This window comes from Pteropus vampyrus, unplaced genomic scaffold (assembly GCF_000151845.1).
Source record: "Pteropus vampyrus isolate Shadow unplaced genomic scaffold, Pvam_2.0 Scaffold12, whole genome shotgun sequence".
Lineage (NCBI taxonomy): Eukaryota > Metazoa > Chordata > Mammalia > Chiroptera > Pteropodidae > Pteropus > Pteropus vampyrus.
The window spans coordinates 12,767,140-12,782,104 of record NW_011888793.1 but is presented as its reverse complement, the minus strand read 5'-3'; the positions used below and the strand labels follow the sequence as shown (position 1 = coordinate 12,782,104).

The 14,965-nt window shown below is 43.3% G+C and overlaps 1 protein-coding gene across 1 annotated transcript in view; it reads left to right on the top strand.

Moving 5' to 3' along the window:
• The window catches only part of SLC7A14 (solute carrier family 7 member 14), a 47,996-nt gene extending 33,487 nt beyond the window's left edge, over positions 1-14,509 (top strand). The window contains exons 5-7 of the mRNA XM_011380347.1: positions 1,333-1,541; positions 3,453-4,330; positions 14,057-14,509. Coding sequence (XP_011378649.1) covers positions 1,333-1,541; positions 3,453-4,330; positions 14,057-14,379 — 1,410 coding nt within the window. The 3' untranslated portion in view covers positions 14,380-14,509. The remainder of the gene's footprint in view (positions 1-1,332; positions 1,542-3,452; positions 4,331-14,056) is intronic.
• Positions 14,510-14,965: the final 456 nt, after the last annotated feature.

Sequence of the window (14,965 nt, the reverse complement as noted above, 5' to 3'; positions counted from 1 at the left end):
GCAGACAGAGTGTTCAGAGAGTGATGGTGATGTGAGAGGAGCATCAGAGACACCCTGCTCTGCATTTCTCGTCCTATTCCTCCCTCATACCTCCCGCTACTCTGGGGTTGACCCTTGCAGCACAATAAAGTTAATAATCACAGTTTCTCCCTTAGAGTAGCACTGTATAGACTACAAAGTACTCCCGTGCATCTACCAACTCTTCGCCTATCCTGATTGAACGTGGGAAGGAGATTCAACAGAAATTGCTGTAAGATCAGTCCCACTCTCCTCCAGCTCACTCCCAAGGGGGACATTGCAAGTGATGACACTGCTGGGAAATATTCTTTGAGAATGCACAGGCCGTGCCTCAGGAGCTGTTTGGCCCTGTGCCGATCAGCGGTCTGCCATTCCACTGCCAGAAGAACCAACTTGCTAGACCGTGGCGGTTCATCCTGCTGGCCTCCCTAGTGGCCCATGGCTTCACTAGAGGATCCTGGCTCCTGACGAATTGGCAAAGAAGTAATCTAGAAATGCACCACTCTCTCCCTTTTAGGCTCTGAACTCCCTTCTTGATGCCAGCATTAGCTTTTGCAAGCCAAGGGGCTTTTTTGCCTGGGGCTGATTCTGAAGAGAGGGATGGCAGATCTATGACATAAGAAGGGAAATAGTTCCTGGTTAAGTTATTCCTGGTTATGCAAAGCCATAGTGGTCTTATAGCCCAGAGCAGGACTGGATTCCATCCTGATGCCATAATTAGTTTGTTGGCCTGCCTGGCACCTGGGACTGGGTTACAGAGAGGAGATGGAAATAGGAGTCCTCATCCGGGTCCCACCAGTTCATTGGCTGTGGTTCTCCTCTGCATTTACCTTTGGAGTTTTGATCTCTGGTTCAGGGTAAGAGGGAGTACAGTTAAGACCATGTAGGACTCTGAAAGTATAAAAAGAAAAGAGATTCTTGTCATGGTCACTGTCAGGCCCTGGCTCCAGTGCCTGTGGCTGCAGGTCCTTGAACCTGGTAATATCCGCCCTTCACTGAACTGTCAGTGTAGCTCTGCTTTCATGGGGCTGAAATACCTGCAGACTTATTCCTCAGATACGAAAGGGCCACAGAGTGATATTAGAGATTTTCTGGTATAGTCTACTAAATCGACATGTGGGGAGAAAATACTGAGACCAAGAGCTCCGAAGGCCAAATGACTGGTCTAAAGTAGAGGCACATGCCAAGAAGGGGCAGATCCAAACCACCATGCAGGCCTCTGACACCAGGGCAGGGCCCTTCCTCTCCTGTGAGGCATTCACCCCCGCTGTCAGTCCCCTCTACCTCCAGCCATGTTTTCTCTTGTTTCAACAGGTGAGCATGATTCTAACTCTGATGGTGCCATATTATGCCATTGACACGGAATCCCCACTCATGGAGATGTTTGTGGCTCATGGGTTCTATGCTGCAAAATTCATAGTGGCCATTGGGTCGGTTGCAGGACTGACAGTCAGCTTGCTGGGCTCCCTCTTCCCAATGCCAAGGGTCATTTATGCCATGGCTGGTGATGGGCTCCTTTTCAGGTAAGGGCTGTTCTCTGTGGAATGTATTCTGTTCTGCTATGCCTATCCAGGGAGAATGTCACCCACTGTCAGCCTGACTGTAATTTTGATATGAGTGCTGTGGAACTTGTCAAATATCCTGGCAAAGAGTTTGAGTGGAAAGAGCTTAGGCCCTGAAACAGCCCCTCGGTTTGACTCTGGATCCCTCGATCTAGCACAAACTGCTCTCTTCCCCTAACTGCCCCTCTCCTCCTATTTGACACTGTGTGCTCCTTTGTAAAGATGCCATCTTTACAAACTGCTTCACTGGGTGGCCTCCAGAAGGAAGAACCCATCTCAGGGACACGTTAGGCCTGCCCACATGCTGAGGCCTGACAACCGCCCCTCTCTCCACAGCCCCTCTGAAGCTGAAAAAGTTCAAAGTTACAATCAAAGAAAGAATATGGCCCTATGAACAGAACTTAGTAATCATAGCAACAATAGCTGCCGTTTATCAAATATTTGTGTATTCCAAATATTTGTGTATTTGTGCTTTGTACACAGTATCCCATTTAGTTGTCACAACAACTCTATTTTGCAGATGAGTATACTAAATGGGTATATTCAGAGAAAGGAAAAAAACTTGTCCCGAATCTCCCAGCTGCTGAGTTGGGGGGGTGTGGGTGGAGGGAAGGCAAGATTTGAACTCAGGACCGTCTGAATCCAAAGACTAGATTTTTAACCAGACAGATATATTGACACTTCCACCGCTCTACGTTGGCCACATAGTAGCCTATCTGCTCATGATACAAAAAGGATGTAGCCCCATCTCTTGGTTCCCAGTGCCCGTTGTGTGAGGGGCTGGCAAGGAAGACATACTTCCAGTGCACAAAGCAAGGAGCAAACCATGGAAGCCAAGGAGCTCTCAGGGGTACAGAGGGATCCATCCAGCTCAGGGACTTTATTTCTGCCATAGGCTGTCATCTTCTCTGGTTCCTCAACCTACTCCTTGAAGTCATTGCCAGGTCAGAGCTGCTGTGTTTGGAAAGCTGGACAGATCAAAACCTGCCCATGGGGGAGGTGTGGCAACTTCACGCATCCCAAAGGTTTCTCTGCTGTGAAAGAAAATTAAGAGGAAAGATGCTGGGCATCCGAGCATAGTTTATAGTCTTGTGTGAAATCTGAAAATAAGAGAGGAATGGGAGAGGAGGGAAGAGGGAGGATCAGGAGGAGAGAGAGGAGGAGAGCAGGAGCCGAATTAAGGCCCACAGGGAACTGCTGAGGCCGCGGCTGCCGTTCGACCACCCTTGTTGGGCTTCTCCACTTGGTAACTGGCTGGATTTAGCCTGTACCTATGAGCTGAGCACAGGTTCTTAATTACTGTTTTATTTTACCAACTTGCTTATCAAGCTTTGGCATAAATCAAACTCCAGAGGTTTTTTTAAAGCATAACTTTAGAAAAACCATGAGCTCAACTCCCAAAGATTCTGACATAGTAAAGTAGGTCACAGGTGAAACCTAAAAATATGTATTTCTCACAAGCTCCAAGATGATGCCGGTGCTACTGATCCATGGACTGTGCTTTGGGTGACACAAGTCTAGAGGACCCTCCAGCAGGTGTATGATTTCTCCAACTCTCACTTCTTCCTGGAAAAACCTAGACTTCAATATACATTTCTGAAATACCTCCTAGATTCAATTCAACCCTCACATGACATAATGAATTAGGAACTTTAATTTAAAAGTTTGTCTCAAAACTAAGGAATGAAAGTAAAATCTTTTTGAATTATATTCCAGAGATAGGAACTAAATCCCGGGGTAGGAACCACAGCTGTATTTAAAGCAGTGAATCCAAAAGTGAGCTGTAGAGGCAGGACAAGGGGGCATTAAGCCACGTTACAGCCGATCACCAGCCGTAGCCCAGTTAACCCTGTACTTTCATTAACCCTCCAGGTTTCTGGCTCATGTGAGCTCCTACACGGAGACACCAGTGGTGGCCTGCATCGTGTCGGGGTTCCTGGCGGCTCTCCTCTCACTATTAGTCAGCCTGAGAGACCTGATAGAGATGATGTCCATCGGCACGCTCCTCGCCTACACCTTGGTCTCTGTCTGTGTCTTGCTTCTTCGATACCAACCAGAGAGCGACATTGATGGTTTTGTCAAGTTCTTGTCTGAGGAGCACACAAAGAAGAAGGAGGGCATTCTGGCTGACTGTGAGAAGGAAGTGTGTTCTCCTATGAGTGAAGGAGAAGAGTTTTCCGGCCCCGCCACCAACACGTGTGGGGCCAAGAACTTACCATCCCTGGGAGACAATGAGATGCTCATAGGGAAATCGGACAAGTCAACCTACAATGTCAACCACCCCAACTACGGCACTGTGGACATGACCACAGGCATAGAAGCTGATGAATCTGAAAACATTTATCTCATCAAGTTAAAAAAGCTGATCGGGCCCCGTTACTACACTCTGAGGATCCGGCTGGGCCTTCCAGGCAAAATGGACCGACCCACAGCAGCTACAGGGCACACGGTGACCATCTGCGTGCTCCTGCTCTTCATCCTCATTTTCATCTTCTGCTCCTTCATCATCTTTGGCTCTGACTACATCTCAGAGCAGAGCTGGTGGGCCATCCTTCTGGTCGTTCTGATGGTGCTGCTGATCAGTGCCCTGGTGTTTGTGATCCTGCAGCAGCCAGAGAACCCCAAGAAGCTTCCTTACATGGCCCCCTGCCTCCCCTTTGTGCCCGCCTTTGCCATGCTGGTGAATATCTATCTCATGCTAAAGCTCTCCACCATCACATGGATCCGGTTTGCTGTCTGGTGCTTTGTGGGTAAGCAACTTCCTTTGGAGACTTGAGAGTTCCCTTTTAGGGCCTTGAACAGGCTTATCCCAGAATTACTCCCTTGCTGGCACTGCCATGTCAACAGAAATGTGCTGGTTCTAGGGACCCCCGCTCTCTGCTTTAGAGTCAATAAGGCCAGTCATACCCTTTCTGCCTGTATGGTCTTGGTTGTTGGTTCTGAAGAAGGATATTGATCAATCCACCTCTTCATTGATTCTCTTTACTGGGCATTCTTCTTATGGATAAATAAAACCATAAAAAGTCTACTTTAAATGAATTTAGATTGAAAAGGAAAAATAGCATTGTAAAAGTGAGGGCGAGAAAGGTCGATTAAAATTGTCTTAGAAACTAAAAATTATGAAACTAAAAATCATGAAACTAAAAATTGTGAAAAAAGTATTTGTCTTACATATGATAAAACTGAGTTAAAATAGTGACCATGCCCTCATTTTTTAAATGAGCTAGGTATGAACTAAGTGTGGATTTTTTGGCAAAATTTTTCGGACAAAATTGCATCATGGCACCATTTAATATCTCTTACTTCACATCAACTTTTATAAAATATTCAAGAGTCTTTTATTTTTTCCCAAAGTCCTTTCTTCATCCTTTGATATTTTAATCATCACACTATCATCCTTGTTGATTTTCTCTCCTTCTGCTGATAACTGATACGATTCTGTCGGGTCCTCAATTGTTCACAGCTGTGGGTGTGGATGAGAGTTGCTCTCTTCACACTCACTTTTACTGCCTTCAAAAAGTTCTGTACCTTTCCAAAGATTTCTAATTTTCCTTTGTGATCGATTTATATTTCACTCTCATTATATGTTTATTGTATCTAACAATCACTGATGTTTATGAGATGACTGGGAATTGGTGCTTGTGATAACTTGAAAGGGGTGTTTAAGTGAAGACTAATTTTAAAGTTTCTTAGTCACTATTTTTATGTTTCTTATAGAACTTGGTAACCGTAAATAGGGTCTTTGGTAACAAATACTTAGCTAAAGAGGATCCTTAGATGCTCTGTGGAATAGGAAAGTAATAGAATAAGTAATCTCTGCCTTAAAGAGAAGCAAGACAAATGCACATGAATCAACTAGCCTGGACAAGACTGCATGGATACTCATGAATTAGTAGTCCATCCACTCCCTGAGATCAGGGATATGGGTGTTCAACATTTTTTCCTCTGAACCTCCAAGATGATAATTGCATGCTCAAGGTCAACAGGAGTAACAGGAAGTTATTCACAGAGCTTTTACTACAATATCCAGGATCTCAGTGCTAAAATCCAGGCCTCCTACTTCCTTTCCAGGATGCCTCAGAGCAGACCTTTTCATTCGACCAGAATGGTTGATATGTAGTTTGTGCAGATTAACACATAACATCAGGGCTGGTTTCGTGAGTGTATGCCCTGTGCAGTTACATAGGGCCCTGCACTTGGTTTAATGCTCAGCTGCTGCATTCTTGAATTCTTAACAATTTTTAACAAGAGTCTCCAGGATTTCACTTTGCACTAGGATCTACAAATTAAGTAGCTGGTCCTGAATAATATCTATGGTTTCTGGAATACCAAAGGCATTTTGCAAAAGTGGTGAGGTGGCAGGGGCCTTTGTCTTTGGAGTCAAATCACAGCTCTGCTACCTCTGTGTCTTGTGACCTTGGGAAATTCACTTAACTACTTTAGGCCTCAATTTACAGTTTACTCATCTGTAAAAATGCAGATAATTTACTAGCCTTGATCTGGTTGCCGTTTGGTGCTTATGTAAAGATATATTGGTGAAAGCAATAAGAATTATTTCTTTTCTGCCTTTCTTTTAAAAATCTAAAATGATTCATTGTCCCCCAGACTAGCTATCACATGCCAAAGCACAGCGTGAACCTGTTCTGACTCAGACTGCCCTCCCAGTTATCAGGCAGAAGAAAACTCCCAGAGAGCCTTTTGCAATCTTGCTGATAGCACAAACTTCAAACTTGCTCCAGAAACTGATACTCCCTGACATGGAAGGATGCCACTCTGCAGCTTGGGGCTGGCCACACAGAGGGCACAGGAGCCCACAGCTCAACAAGCACCCAGTTACGAGCTGCTTGCTAACTGCTTTAGTGTCATGCTCTTTGAAAGCTGGTGTTCAGTTTCACCTAGAAAGAGATTCTCAACCCTGACTACATACACGTCAGGATCACCTGAGTTGCTTCTAAAATATTCTATGCTCAGGATTGCCCCTACCCTGAGTTTTTCTGATTCAGTTGGTCTTTTATGGCAAATCTGGGGTATTTTTTAAAGCTCCTCCAGGTGATTTTAATGTGCAGCCAGGTTTAAAATTATCTAGAACAATGGTTCTCAAAGTGTGCTCCCAGACCAGCAACATCAACGTTATGTGAAAACTAGTTAGAAGTGAGTTTGGGGCGCATACACCTACCAAATAAGAATCTCGAGGGCAATTTAGGTATTAACAAGCCTTCAAGGTGATTCTGATGCATGCTCAAATTTGTGAGCCAGTCATCTAGAGAGAAGAATAAGAAGACATTAGCAAGCAAGGCAGATAATTTAATTACAAAAACTCCCTAGTTTTCAAAATAAATTTGTTTATGTATAAAATATACCCATCCTGCAACCCCTCAAATTGATTATAAAATTTTTAATGACCTTATAGAATAAATATTCCACCTCTAAACTTCAGAGTCTCCAAAATGTCAGATTTTTCTCCTTAATCTCTCTATTCATAGTATAGCTTTCCTGGGAAGAATAGTAGAGATATTTTTAAATGGAGCTTCTTATGAAACATTGGCTACTTTTTAAAAAGATTTACATGGTTAGGCTGAGTCATCACTTGATAATCTGCTTGGATACATTTTTTTACCCAACCTTCTCTAAGGGAATTTTAATTACAGCATTTTTGTCACAATGTTTTCTAAGCATTGACCTTCAGAAGACACGACTCATAATGTTAAAGAGGCACAAGTCCCAACAAGATTTCCTTCGGAAAAGAGAAATAATACAATAGCAAATGGTTAATAATTGCAACAAAATAAGCACAAAGCAACCTTTGTTTTCCTTTTCTCTTAGCTGATGTAGTTTTGTAAAGAACACCTCAAGGAATTGGGCAGAGTCTCAGGAGACATGAGAATAGCAAGGACCAGTGAGAACCCTGTACGATGGTATTTTCATGGGCATCTTTCAGATCTACTGTTCCCTATGGGCGGTTATTATGAATTAATCATCTGTTAGACCAGTGTGCGGGGCCCCTTACACTGGGGGCTGCCAACTTTTTATCAGGAATATTTTCAGTCCCCCTGAGGAAAACAAATTCTTATCTATAGATTTAGAGAACAGTTAGAACTTGCAATTTGGGCAGTGGACCCCCAAAAATATTGCAAAGAGAAGACACCTCTTACGGTCTTTATCTGAGCTATCATCTGAAATCTTATTGGAAATTGACAAAAGCAACCATTTTGATGAAGGAAAGAGGAGAAAAAGAAGAAGGCCATGAATTGGGAGTTGAGGGCACTGAGATTTTAAAAATTCCTGTTGATTAATCCCATAAATAAGTTTGAAATTCTCCTTATAGTCAGAGGAGAAAACCATTGGCACCTTCAACATCGAAATCATGCTCAGAAGAGCAAGGAAAATCGTGAAGGCCAGGTTGAGGGTGGCAACAGGGCCAGTGGGATTCCAAGAAGGAGGTGAATCCCACCACAGTCAAGGCTGCCTGCTGGCGGAGGTGCTGTGCTAAACAGGGAGACCCATGGGGAGGAAGGGAAGGGCGATCCCACAGCTCTGCACCCGGAGGCAGCCGAGAATGAAGGGAGGATCATCACAGAGGTGGAAGGCCCTGCAGAGGGTGAGCACAGTGCGCCTGGAACAGACTTAGAGCCACGGAAGAAGGGGTGTTGGGGTTTCTTTCTGTCAACATTACATTTGAGAGATTCATCTACAACGTTGCCTGTAGTTTTAGTTTATTCATTCTCCTTCCCATCTAGCCTTCCACTGTGGTAATATACCACAGAGTATTTATCCATTCTAGTGTCCTTGGATGTTCAGCTTGTTTCCAGTTTGAGGCTATAAGAATAGAGCTGCTATGAGCATTCTTGTCCAAGTGTTTGGCGGTCAAATAGACACATTTCCCTTGAGGTCTATTGAGTTAGAAGTGGAACTGCTAGCTTGGATTATTAGATCTTTTAATATTCTTTAACAAGATTGAATTCAATCTCATGGCCATTATACCCCTCAAATGATATAAGGCTCCCAGTCCCATTTGCAGATGGGAAACTGAGGCATAAAGTAATGTGACTTTATGTTAGATCAGTTGCAGGGTCAGAGAGAGAAACTCTCCACCTCCCCCAATTCCATCCTAAACCTGCTCTTCCTGGCTACACCTCGTTAAACAAACCCTGTTGTTATTACAATGTGGCGGTATTTTAAAAAATAATCAGCAAAGTTGATAGGGATTGCATTGGATGGGAGGATACCTTATTACCATCGGAGTCTTCGTTTCTACATTGGCAAATGTCTGTTTTGGAAAATTAATCCCAGACTGGTAAAAATAAAAAAGACTGGGCATAACAAAGCACCTCAGTTATCTGCAGCGGGCAGGGCTTCCTGCTGGAAAGTGTACCCCTGGAAGAGGCAGCTCCACCCAGCCTGAGGTCAGGTGGCCCACCTCTTTTCACCCGGAGCATGGAGCTACATGCAGAGGATAGGAAGCCCCAAGGGGACTCCAGAGATCAAGGACCTGCTCCATAACCCAAGTTTCACCCACGCAGTTGGAAATCGGCTGCTTTGTCTATCTCCAGGTCACTCAGTCTCTTTTCAGAGCTGAGTTTTCGTTCCAGATTTTCTCCTATATGATCCAAAAGACCTCCTCCTCCCACCCCTCTCACTTGTAGGTTTGGGGTCATTTGCTTAACTATCACAGGATGGATCAACACAAGTGAAGTAAGTAGGTGTTTTGCCAGCTGGTGCCTAGGTGCCCAGTGTCTGAATGCAGGCTTGGAATTCCTAAACCTCCCTGGAGGCAGCTGGGTGGGATGGGAACAGACTCAAGAGATGCGAGTTCCAGTACTATTCCAATCACTGATTCATTGTGCAGTTAACTTCTCTGGGATGATGGATAAAGAAGTACTTTTTTATAAAGATTTTATAATCCCACAGTGTTCTATTACATAAAGAAAGCCCATTCAATTGTTGAAGATATGACTTTTCATCTTGTCTAGCCCAAACCTCTCATGAGCACATTCTCCACTAGAGAACTCTAATCGGAAAAGAAGCCAAAGCTTCCCTTTGAATATTTCCCTTTGCTGCAAACAGCCTTTCAAAGGACTCGTTGCCATTACCTTTGACCAGGGCTGGCATTCAGCCAGTTTGCCCTTGTACAGCCATGTCTATCGTTAAAATATTGAAACACTTCTGTGCCTGCTGCTAACTAGTTGCTGCCTTGAGTGCCCCTTCCCACTAGGAAAAAAACTCCAGCCCAGCATGTGGGGCCTCCAGGGCCCCCCTTTTCACACTGTAGCACAAAAATTGATTCCCTTCTGATTTTCATCATCACATCTGCCTTTCACTTATTATAGGTGTAAGATATACAACTACAAAGCAATGGATTGAAGTTTTTAAAGGAACAGCAGAATTAAATATGCAAATAGAATAAATAATATTATTTATCAATTAGCCATCTTATTCTCAAGGCTTGGGTCCAGATGGTTTGGCATATGCCAAAACCAAATCCACTCTCAAAAGTAAAACTCTACTGTCTATAAGGGTTTGCAAAAGGATATGATACTAGTCCCATTGACAACCTAAATAACAGTGCCCAAAAACTATTTCAGGCAATGAAAGCATCATTGAAATAAGTGTATACTTTCATAAGGTGAATAATTTTTTTCCCCACAAGTATAATATTTAGGGAAATTTTAATATTGCTAGATATCAGATGACAGGAATTATTATTGGTTTTTAGATATGATTATGATGCTAAGTTTTTTAAAGGAATCTATTTTAAAAATATATACTAAACTATTTACAGATGAAACAGTGTGGAAGGGATTTGTTTCAAAATAATCTAAAGAGAAGCGATGGGGTATAGGTTAGTATCTGAGGAAGCTAGTGATGAGCACATAGGGTTCTTTATATTAGTACATGGGGTTCTCCATTTTTGTATATGTTTGAAATTCTTCAAAATGAAAACTTAAGCAAAGTTGTTTTCAATCAGTCTATGCCTCATAGCCACCCCTGGTAGATGGGAGAAAAAACAGATTTGGACATGGAGAGACCCGGAAGCTTCAAGGTCCTGCCACTAACTGTGTTGCCATGGACAATCCTTGATTTCGTCCTGTGTCCAGTTTCCCGTCTGTGAAATGCACATATTCAAAACCTTACGCACCACACCCACACACACACACACACACATACACTCCGAAACAGGTTAAGAGGAGTCTAAACAAGATAACATTTGCGCTCCGTGGGAGAAAGGTGCAACATAAATGTTGCATCATTATGGGACCTCAGCACTCAGTGCTGTTGTGTGAAGTCTAGTTTAGACAGTTCAGGATTCCCAGAATCCCCACAGATTTTTCAGAAACTACCTCATGCTTAGTTCTCTAAGCCAAGTGAAAGAAGGAACAGAAACAGAACACCCTGCTCTACACAGGAGGCTTTTAGCAGCTCTGTTTACTCCTCCTGACACAAAGCCCTTGTCTATGTGTAACAGATGGTAATACATGTCTCTTCTCTCTCTCTCCCTCTCTCTGGCTCACTTTCTCTCTTTCTCTCTCTTTCTCTCTCTCTCTCTCTTTCTCGCTCTCTCCACTCACCTCTGTTTCTTTGTACTCCTCCATTTTTCCTTTTCTCTGATCCTTCTCTGCCTCACACCACTTTTCCTGAATTGACTCAAGGGCCAGCAAGAATAATAAAGGCAGACAGAATGCCAGGACCTAGGAAAATGCCTTTGCCCAAGCCAACTACTTATTCTGTCAGGCTGCACACACAGTCACCTCTTGGTTCATAGCACTCATATTTGAAATGTGTTTTTGAAAACAGAGTGACATACCTTTGAAACTGTAAGAGGCTCAGAGCAAACATTAAAAGGCCCATAAATATCTATGTGGCAGGTTTCCATGGGTTGCTTTCCCAAAGTAATCATAGTTGATGCATTTACACAAGCACATGTGTGCACGTGCACGCACGCGCGCGCGCACACACACACACACACACACACACACACACACACACACACAATGTTCCCTCCAGGACAAGCCACTCCCAAAGAACAAATATAGACCTAACCTCTTACTGAGTATTTACTGCAATAAGCATAGACTATAAACCAGCCAGGGGAAAGGAGGTGTGAAGGATTAGATATGCAAGAGATTTTCCTAGATCCATATGGAATGCTGGTTCTGCCCCTCTCAGACCCAGGCAAGTGACTTAGTCTTTCCCAGACTCTGTTTCTTCTTCTGTAAAAGGAAGGTATTCAAATAGATAATCCATAGACACATTTCCAGTCCTAAATATCCATGATTCTATGAGCAATCATACCGAGAATTCCCATAAATATCAATCTACCTGACACCCCAATACCTGGCGGGGGCAGGGGAAGGTCTGTCAGAATAGATGCCAAACCAGTGCTTGAATGAGTTGAGAAGTGGCAGAGAAGTTAGAGGCAAAGGGAAAAGGAAAAAATGGCATTGAATTCAGCAGGGAAATGAATAAGGTGAAGAAGGGGATCAGAAAAGAAAGAACTGGTACCTGCCTTGATGTCTAGGAGAAAAGATAGCAATAGAAATAGAAAATTGAGCAAAAGGTGTGTGTCTGCTAATTCTACTTAGTCTCCTGAAATTTATTCTCAGGTCTCAGACATGCTCCCAACAGAAACATTCTCCAAGAAACGGCATAAGCCCGTTAGAAGAGGTTTTAATTTGATGCCTCATTCTACACAAGGATAGTAAATATCCCCTCTGGCCAACCTGCACCCCCAAACAAGAAAGAATAAAGATCCATGCTCAGAAAAATGAAGTCGCTATTTGAGAAGTAATAGCTGCATCTGCAAGTGATTAACTCTAGGATTTATTACCAATTAGGACTATAAATCTCTGCTTACTTTGGCTCCTGAAAAGTTGATTTCATGGGGCGGTGGTGGAAGGGGAGTACAGGAAGTGACTTGAGACAAGAGAGGAGAAATCCAAGCTTAAAAAGACACACTTCAAATTGAAAAGGGAGCAGGATTTCTCAAGTACCAGAGCAGAAAACAGGCTTGACCTTGCCGTTCTAAACAAACAGCCCAGCAGATGCCTGCAGGGGTAGCCAAGTCAAAGGGATTTGTACCACTCAGAAGACAGTGTTAGGGGGTCCTGGAAAAACGTTGTATACCTGAGTAGGCCCCAGTGGCTAGGCCATAACATGACCAGAGTTGGCAGTAGAGTACGTGCATCAGGAGCTGTACGTTCCTGATCTCAGCAGTTTTCAGCTTTGGCTGACTATTAGAATAACCCTGGAACTTTAAAACCATACCTATGCTTGGGTCTCAATAAGTCAGTATCTCTAAGGGCAGAATGTGAGCATCATAGTGGTTCAAAAACTCCCAAGATGACTCTCAGGTACAGCCAGGGTTGAAAATTATTGCTTAACTGGTATCATTCTCACAGCAACCCCATGTTACAGGCACAATAACTCTCATTGTTTTACAGAAGAGAAAACTGAGGCACAAAGAGGCTAAGTAACTGATCCAAGGTTAGACATCTAATAGTGGTGGAGGCAAGATTTGAACCCACAGCTCACACTCTTAATTACCATGTCCTATGATCTCCCAAGGATATGGTTCTCAGCTTTCCAGGCTGTGAGCCTTCATGGGCTTTTCCAGGTAGAAAATGGGGGCTCTCAAACTATTTTTATATATTATTTCAAAAAAATTCTAATAGAAATGAAACATTAGCCCATATTAATGGTACATATTAACTAAGGAGGCAAGTTTCTTTCCTTTGCTTGGAGTGACATCAAAACAGGGAGTTGCAATGGATATTTCATGCTTATTAGGAGTTCTCATTCATTCATCCAACAAACATTAAGTGCCAATTTTCTGTAGTCTATAAAATAGAACCACACACAACAGATGTTCTAAGGGTCATAAGAGTGGCATGCACTAGACACTCTGAGAGGCAACAGAAGAAAATAGACAGCTCTGAGTGCCAGTAACATATTATGCTTTCAGTGAATAGCAAGAGAAATTGTAGGATAATATACGCATGCTGCTAAGTAGAAAAATAAAAGATGGAGGCATAGGATAATAAAATGTCATGAGAATGTTGGGAATACACTGTTGCTGATCCATAAATATTTAACCCAAGGCAGAAAAAAAATGTAAATTCCTGGCACTTACACAATGTACTGAGCTGGATGTCAACAGGGGAAGTGGGGACTGAGGTGACCTAGAGAACCCATATCCTGTCTAAACTGTCAGCTAGTTCTTACCTCCAGCCTAAAGATTGCCATATAGGAATGTGAGTGTAGTGTTGTCAGACCTTCTGATTTTTTAGGAAAAACTATATACATAGGTTGCTTAATGCAAGATCTCCCAATTTTAAATGGCCTCTAATTTGAGTCATTTTCAAAACACTGTATTTTGAAAGAGAACATATCCATCACAAGCTCTGCTTACACCATTGAGGGTGATCTCCCATGGATCCCAAAACAACTGCTCATTCACCTGTGCCTTTCCCCTCCTGCAGGTATGCTCATTTATTTTGGGTATGGCATCTGGAACAGCACCCTGGAAATCAGTGCCCGAGAAGAGGCCCTGCACCAAAGCACCTACCAACGCTACGATGTGGATGACCCTTTCTCAGTGGAGGAAGGTTTCTCCTATGCCACAGAGGGCGAGAGCCAGGAGAACTGGGGCGGGCCAGCTGAAGACAAAGGTTTCTATTATCAACAGATGTCAGATGCGAAAGCAAACACCCGGACAAGTAGCAAAGCAAAGAGCAAAAGCAAACACAAACAGAACTCAGAGGCTCTGATCGCAAATGATGAGTTAGATTACTCTCCAGAATAAGAGTAAACACATAAGAAATGTGTAGAAATGGTGGTGATTTATTTTCAGTAACTTAACCTGTGGGCTAGAGGGTGAAAACTTTTTTGCCTCTCATTTCAAAAATCCAGCCTTCCCCAAAGTCAGTCCCCAGTCATAGCCTATCATTTGCTACTTTTGCTCTTCGGGATAATTCTGTCTAAGGGTTTAACCTGGCTCTCCTAACTGGTCCCCTTGTTTAAAAACAAACAAACAAACAAACAAAAACCTAAACAGGAGACTACAAGAAATTCTAACTTGGGTGCAACCATCAAAGCTGATGGCAGCAAATGTTTTCTAGGCCTTTGTTTTGCTGGTTGAATCATTTTGCTTCTTACTGAGACCCCAAAAAGCAAGGAGCAAACTTCTTGGACCATACCGAGGCTGCAGCTTATCCTGGAGGTGTGCCAAAGCAGGTGAGTGTGGGCACAAGGCAGCGTTTCCACCACCTGATACCACAAGGGCAAAGCTCTGTGCTCAGCATGCCAGCTGAGAGCTGCTCCCCAAGTGTGGGCAAGTGGCATTGGCACGTCCTCAACAAGCAACATTTTATCCTGAAATCTCACAAAAG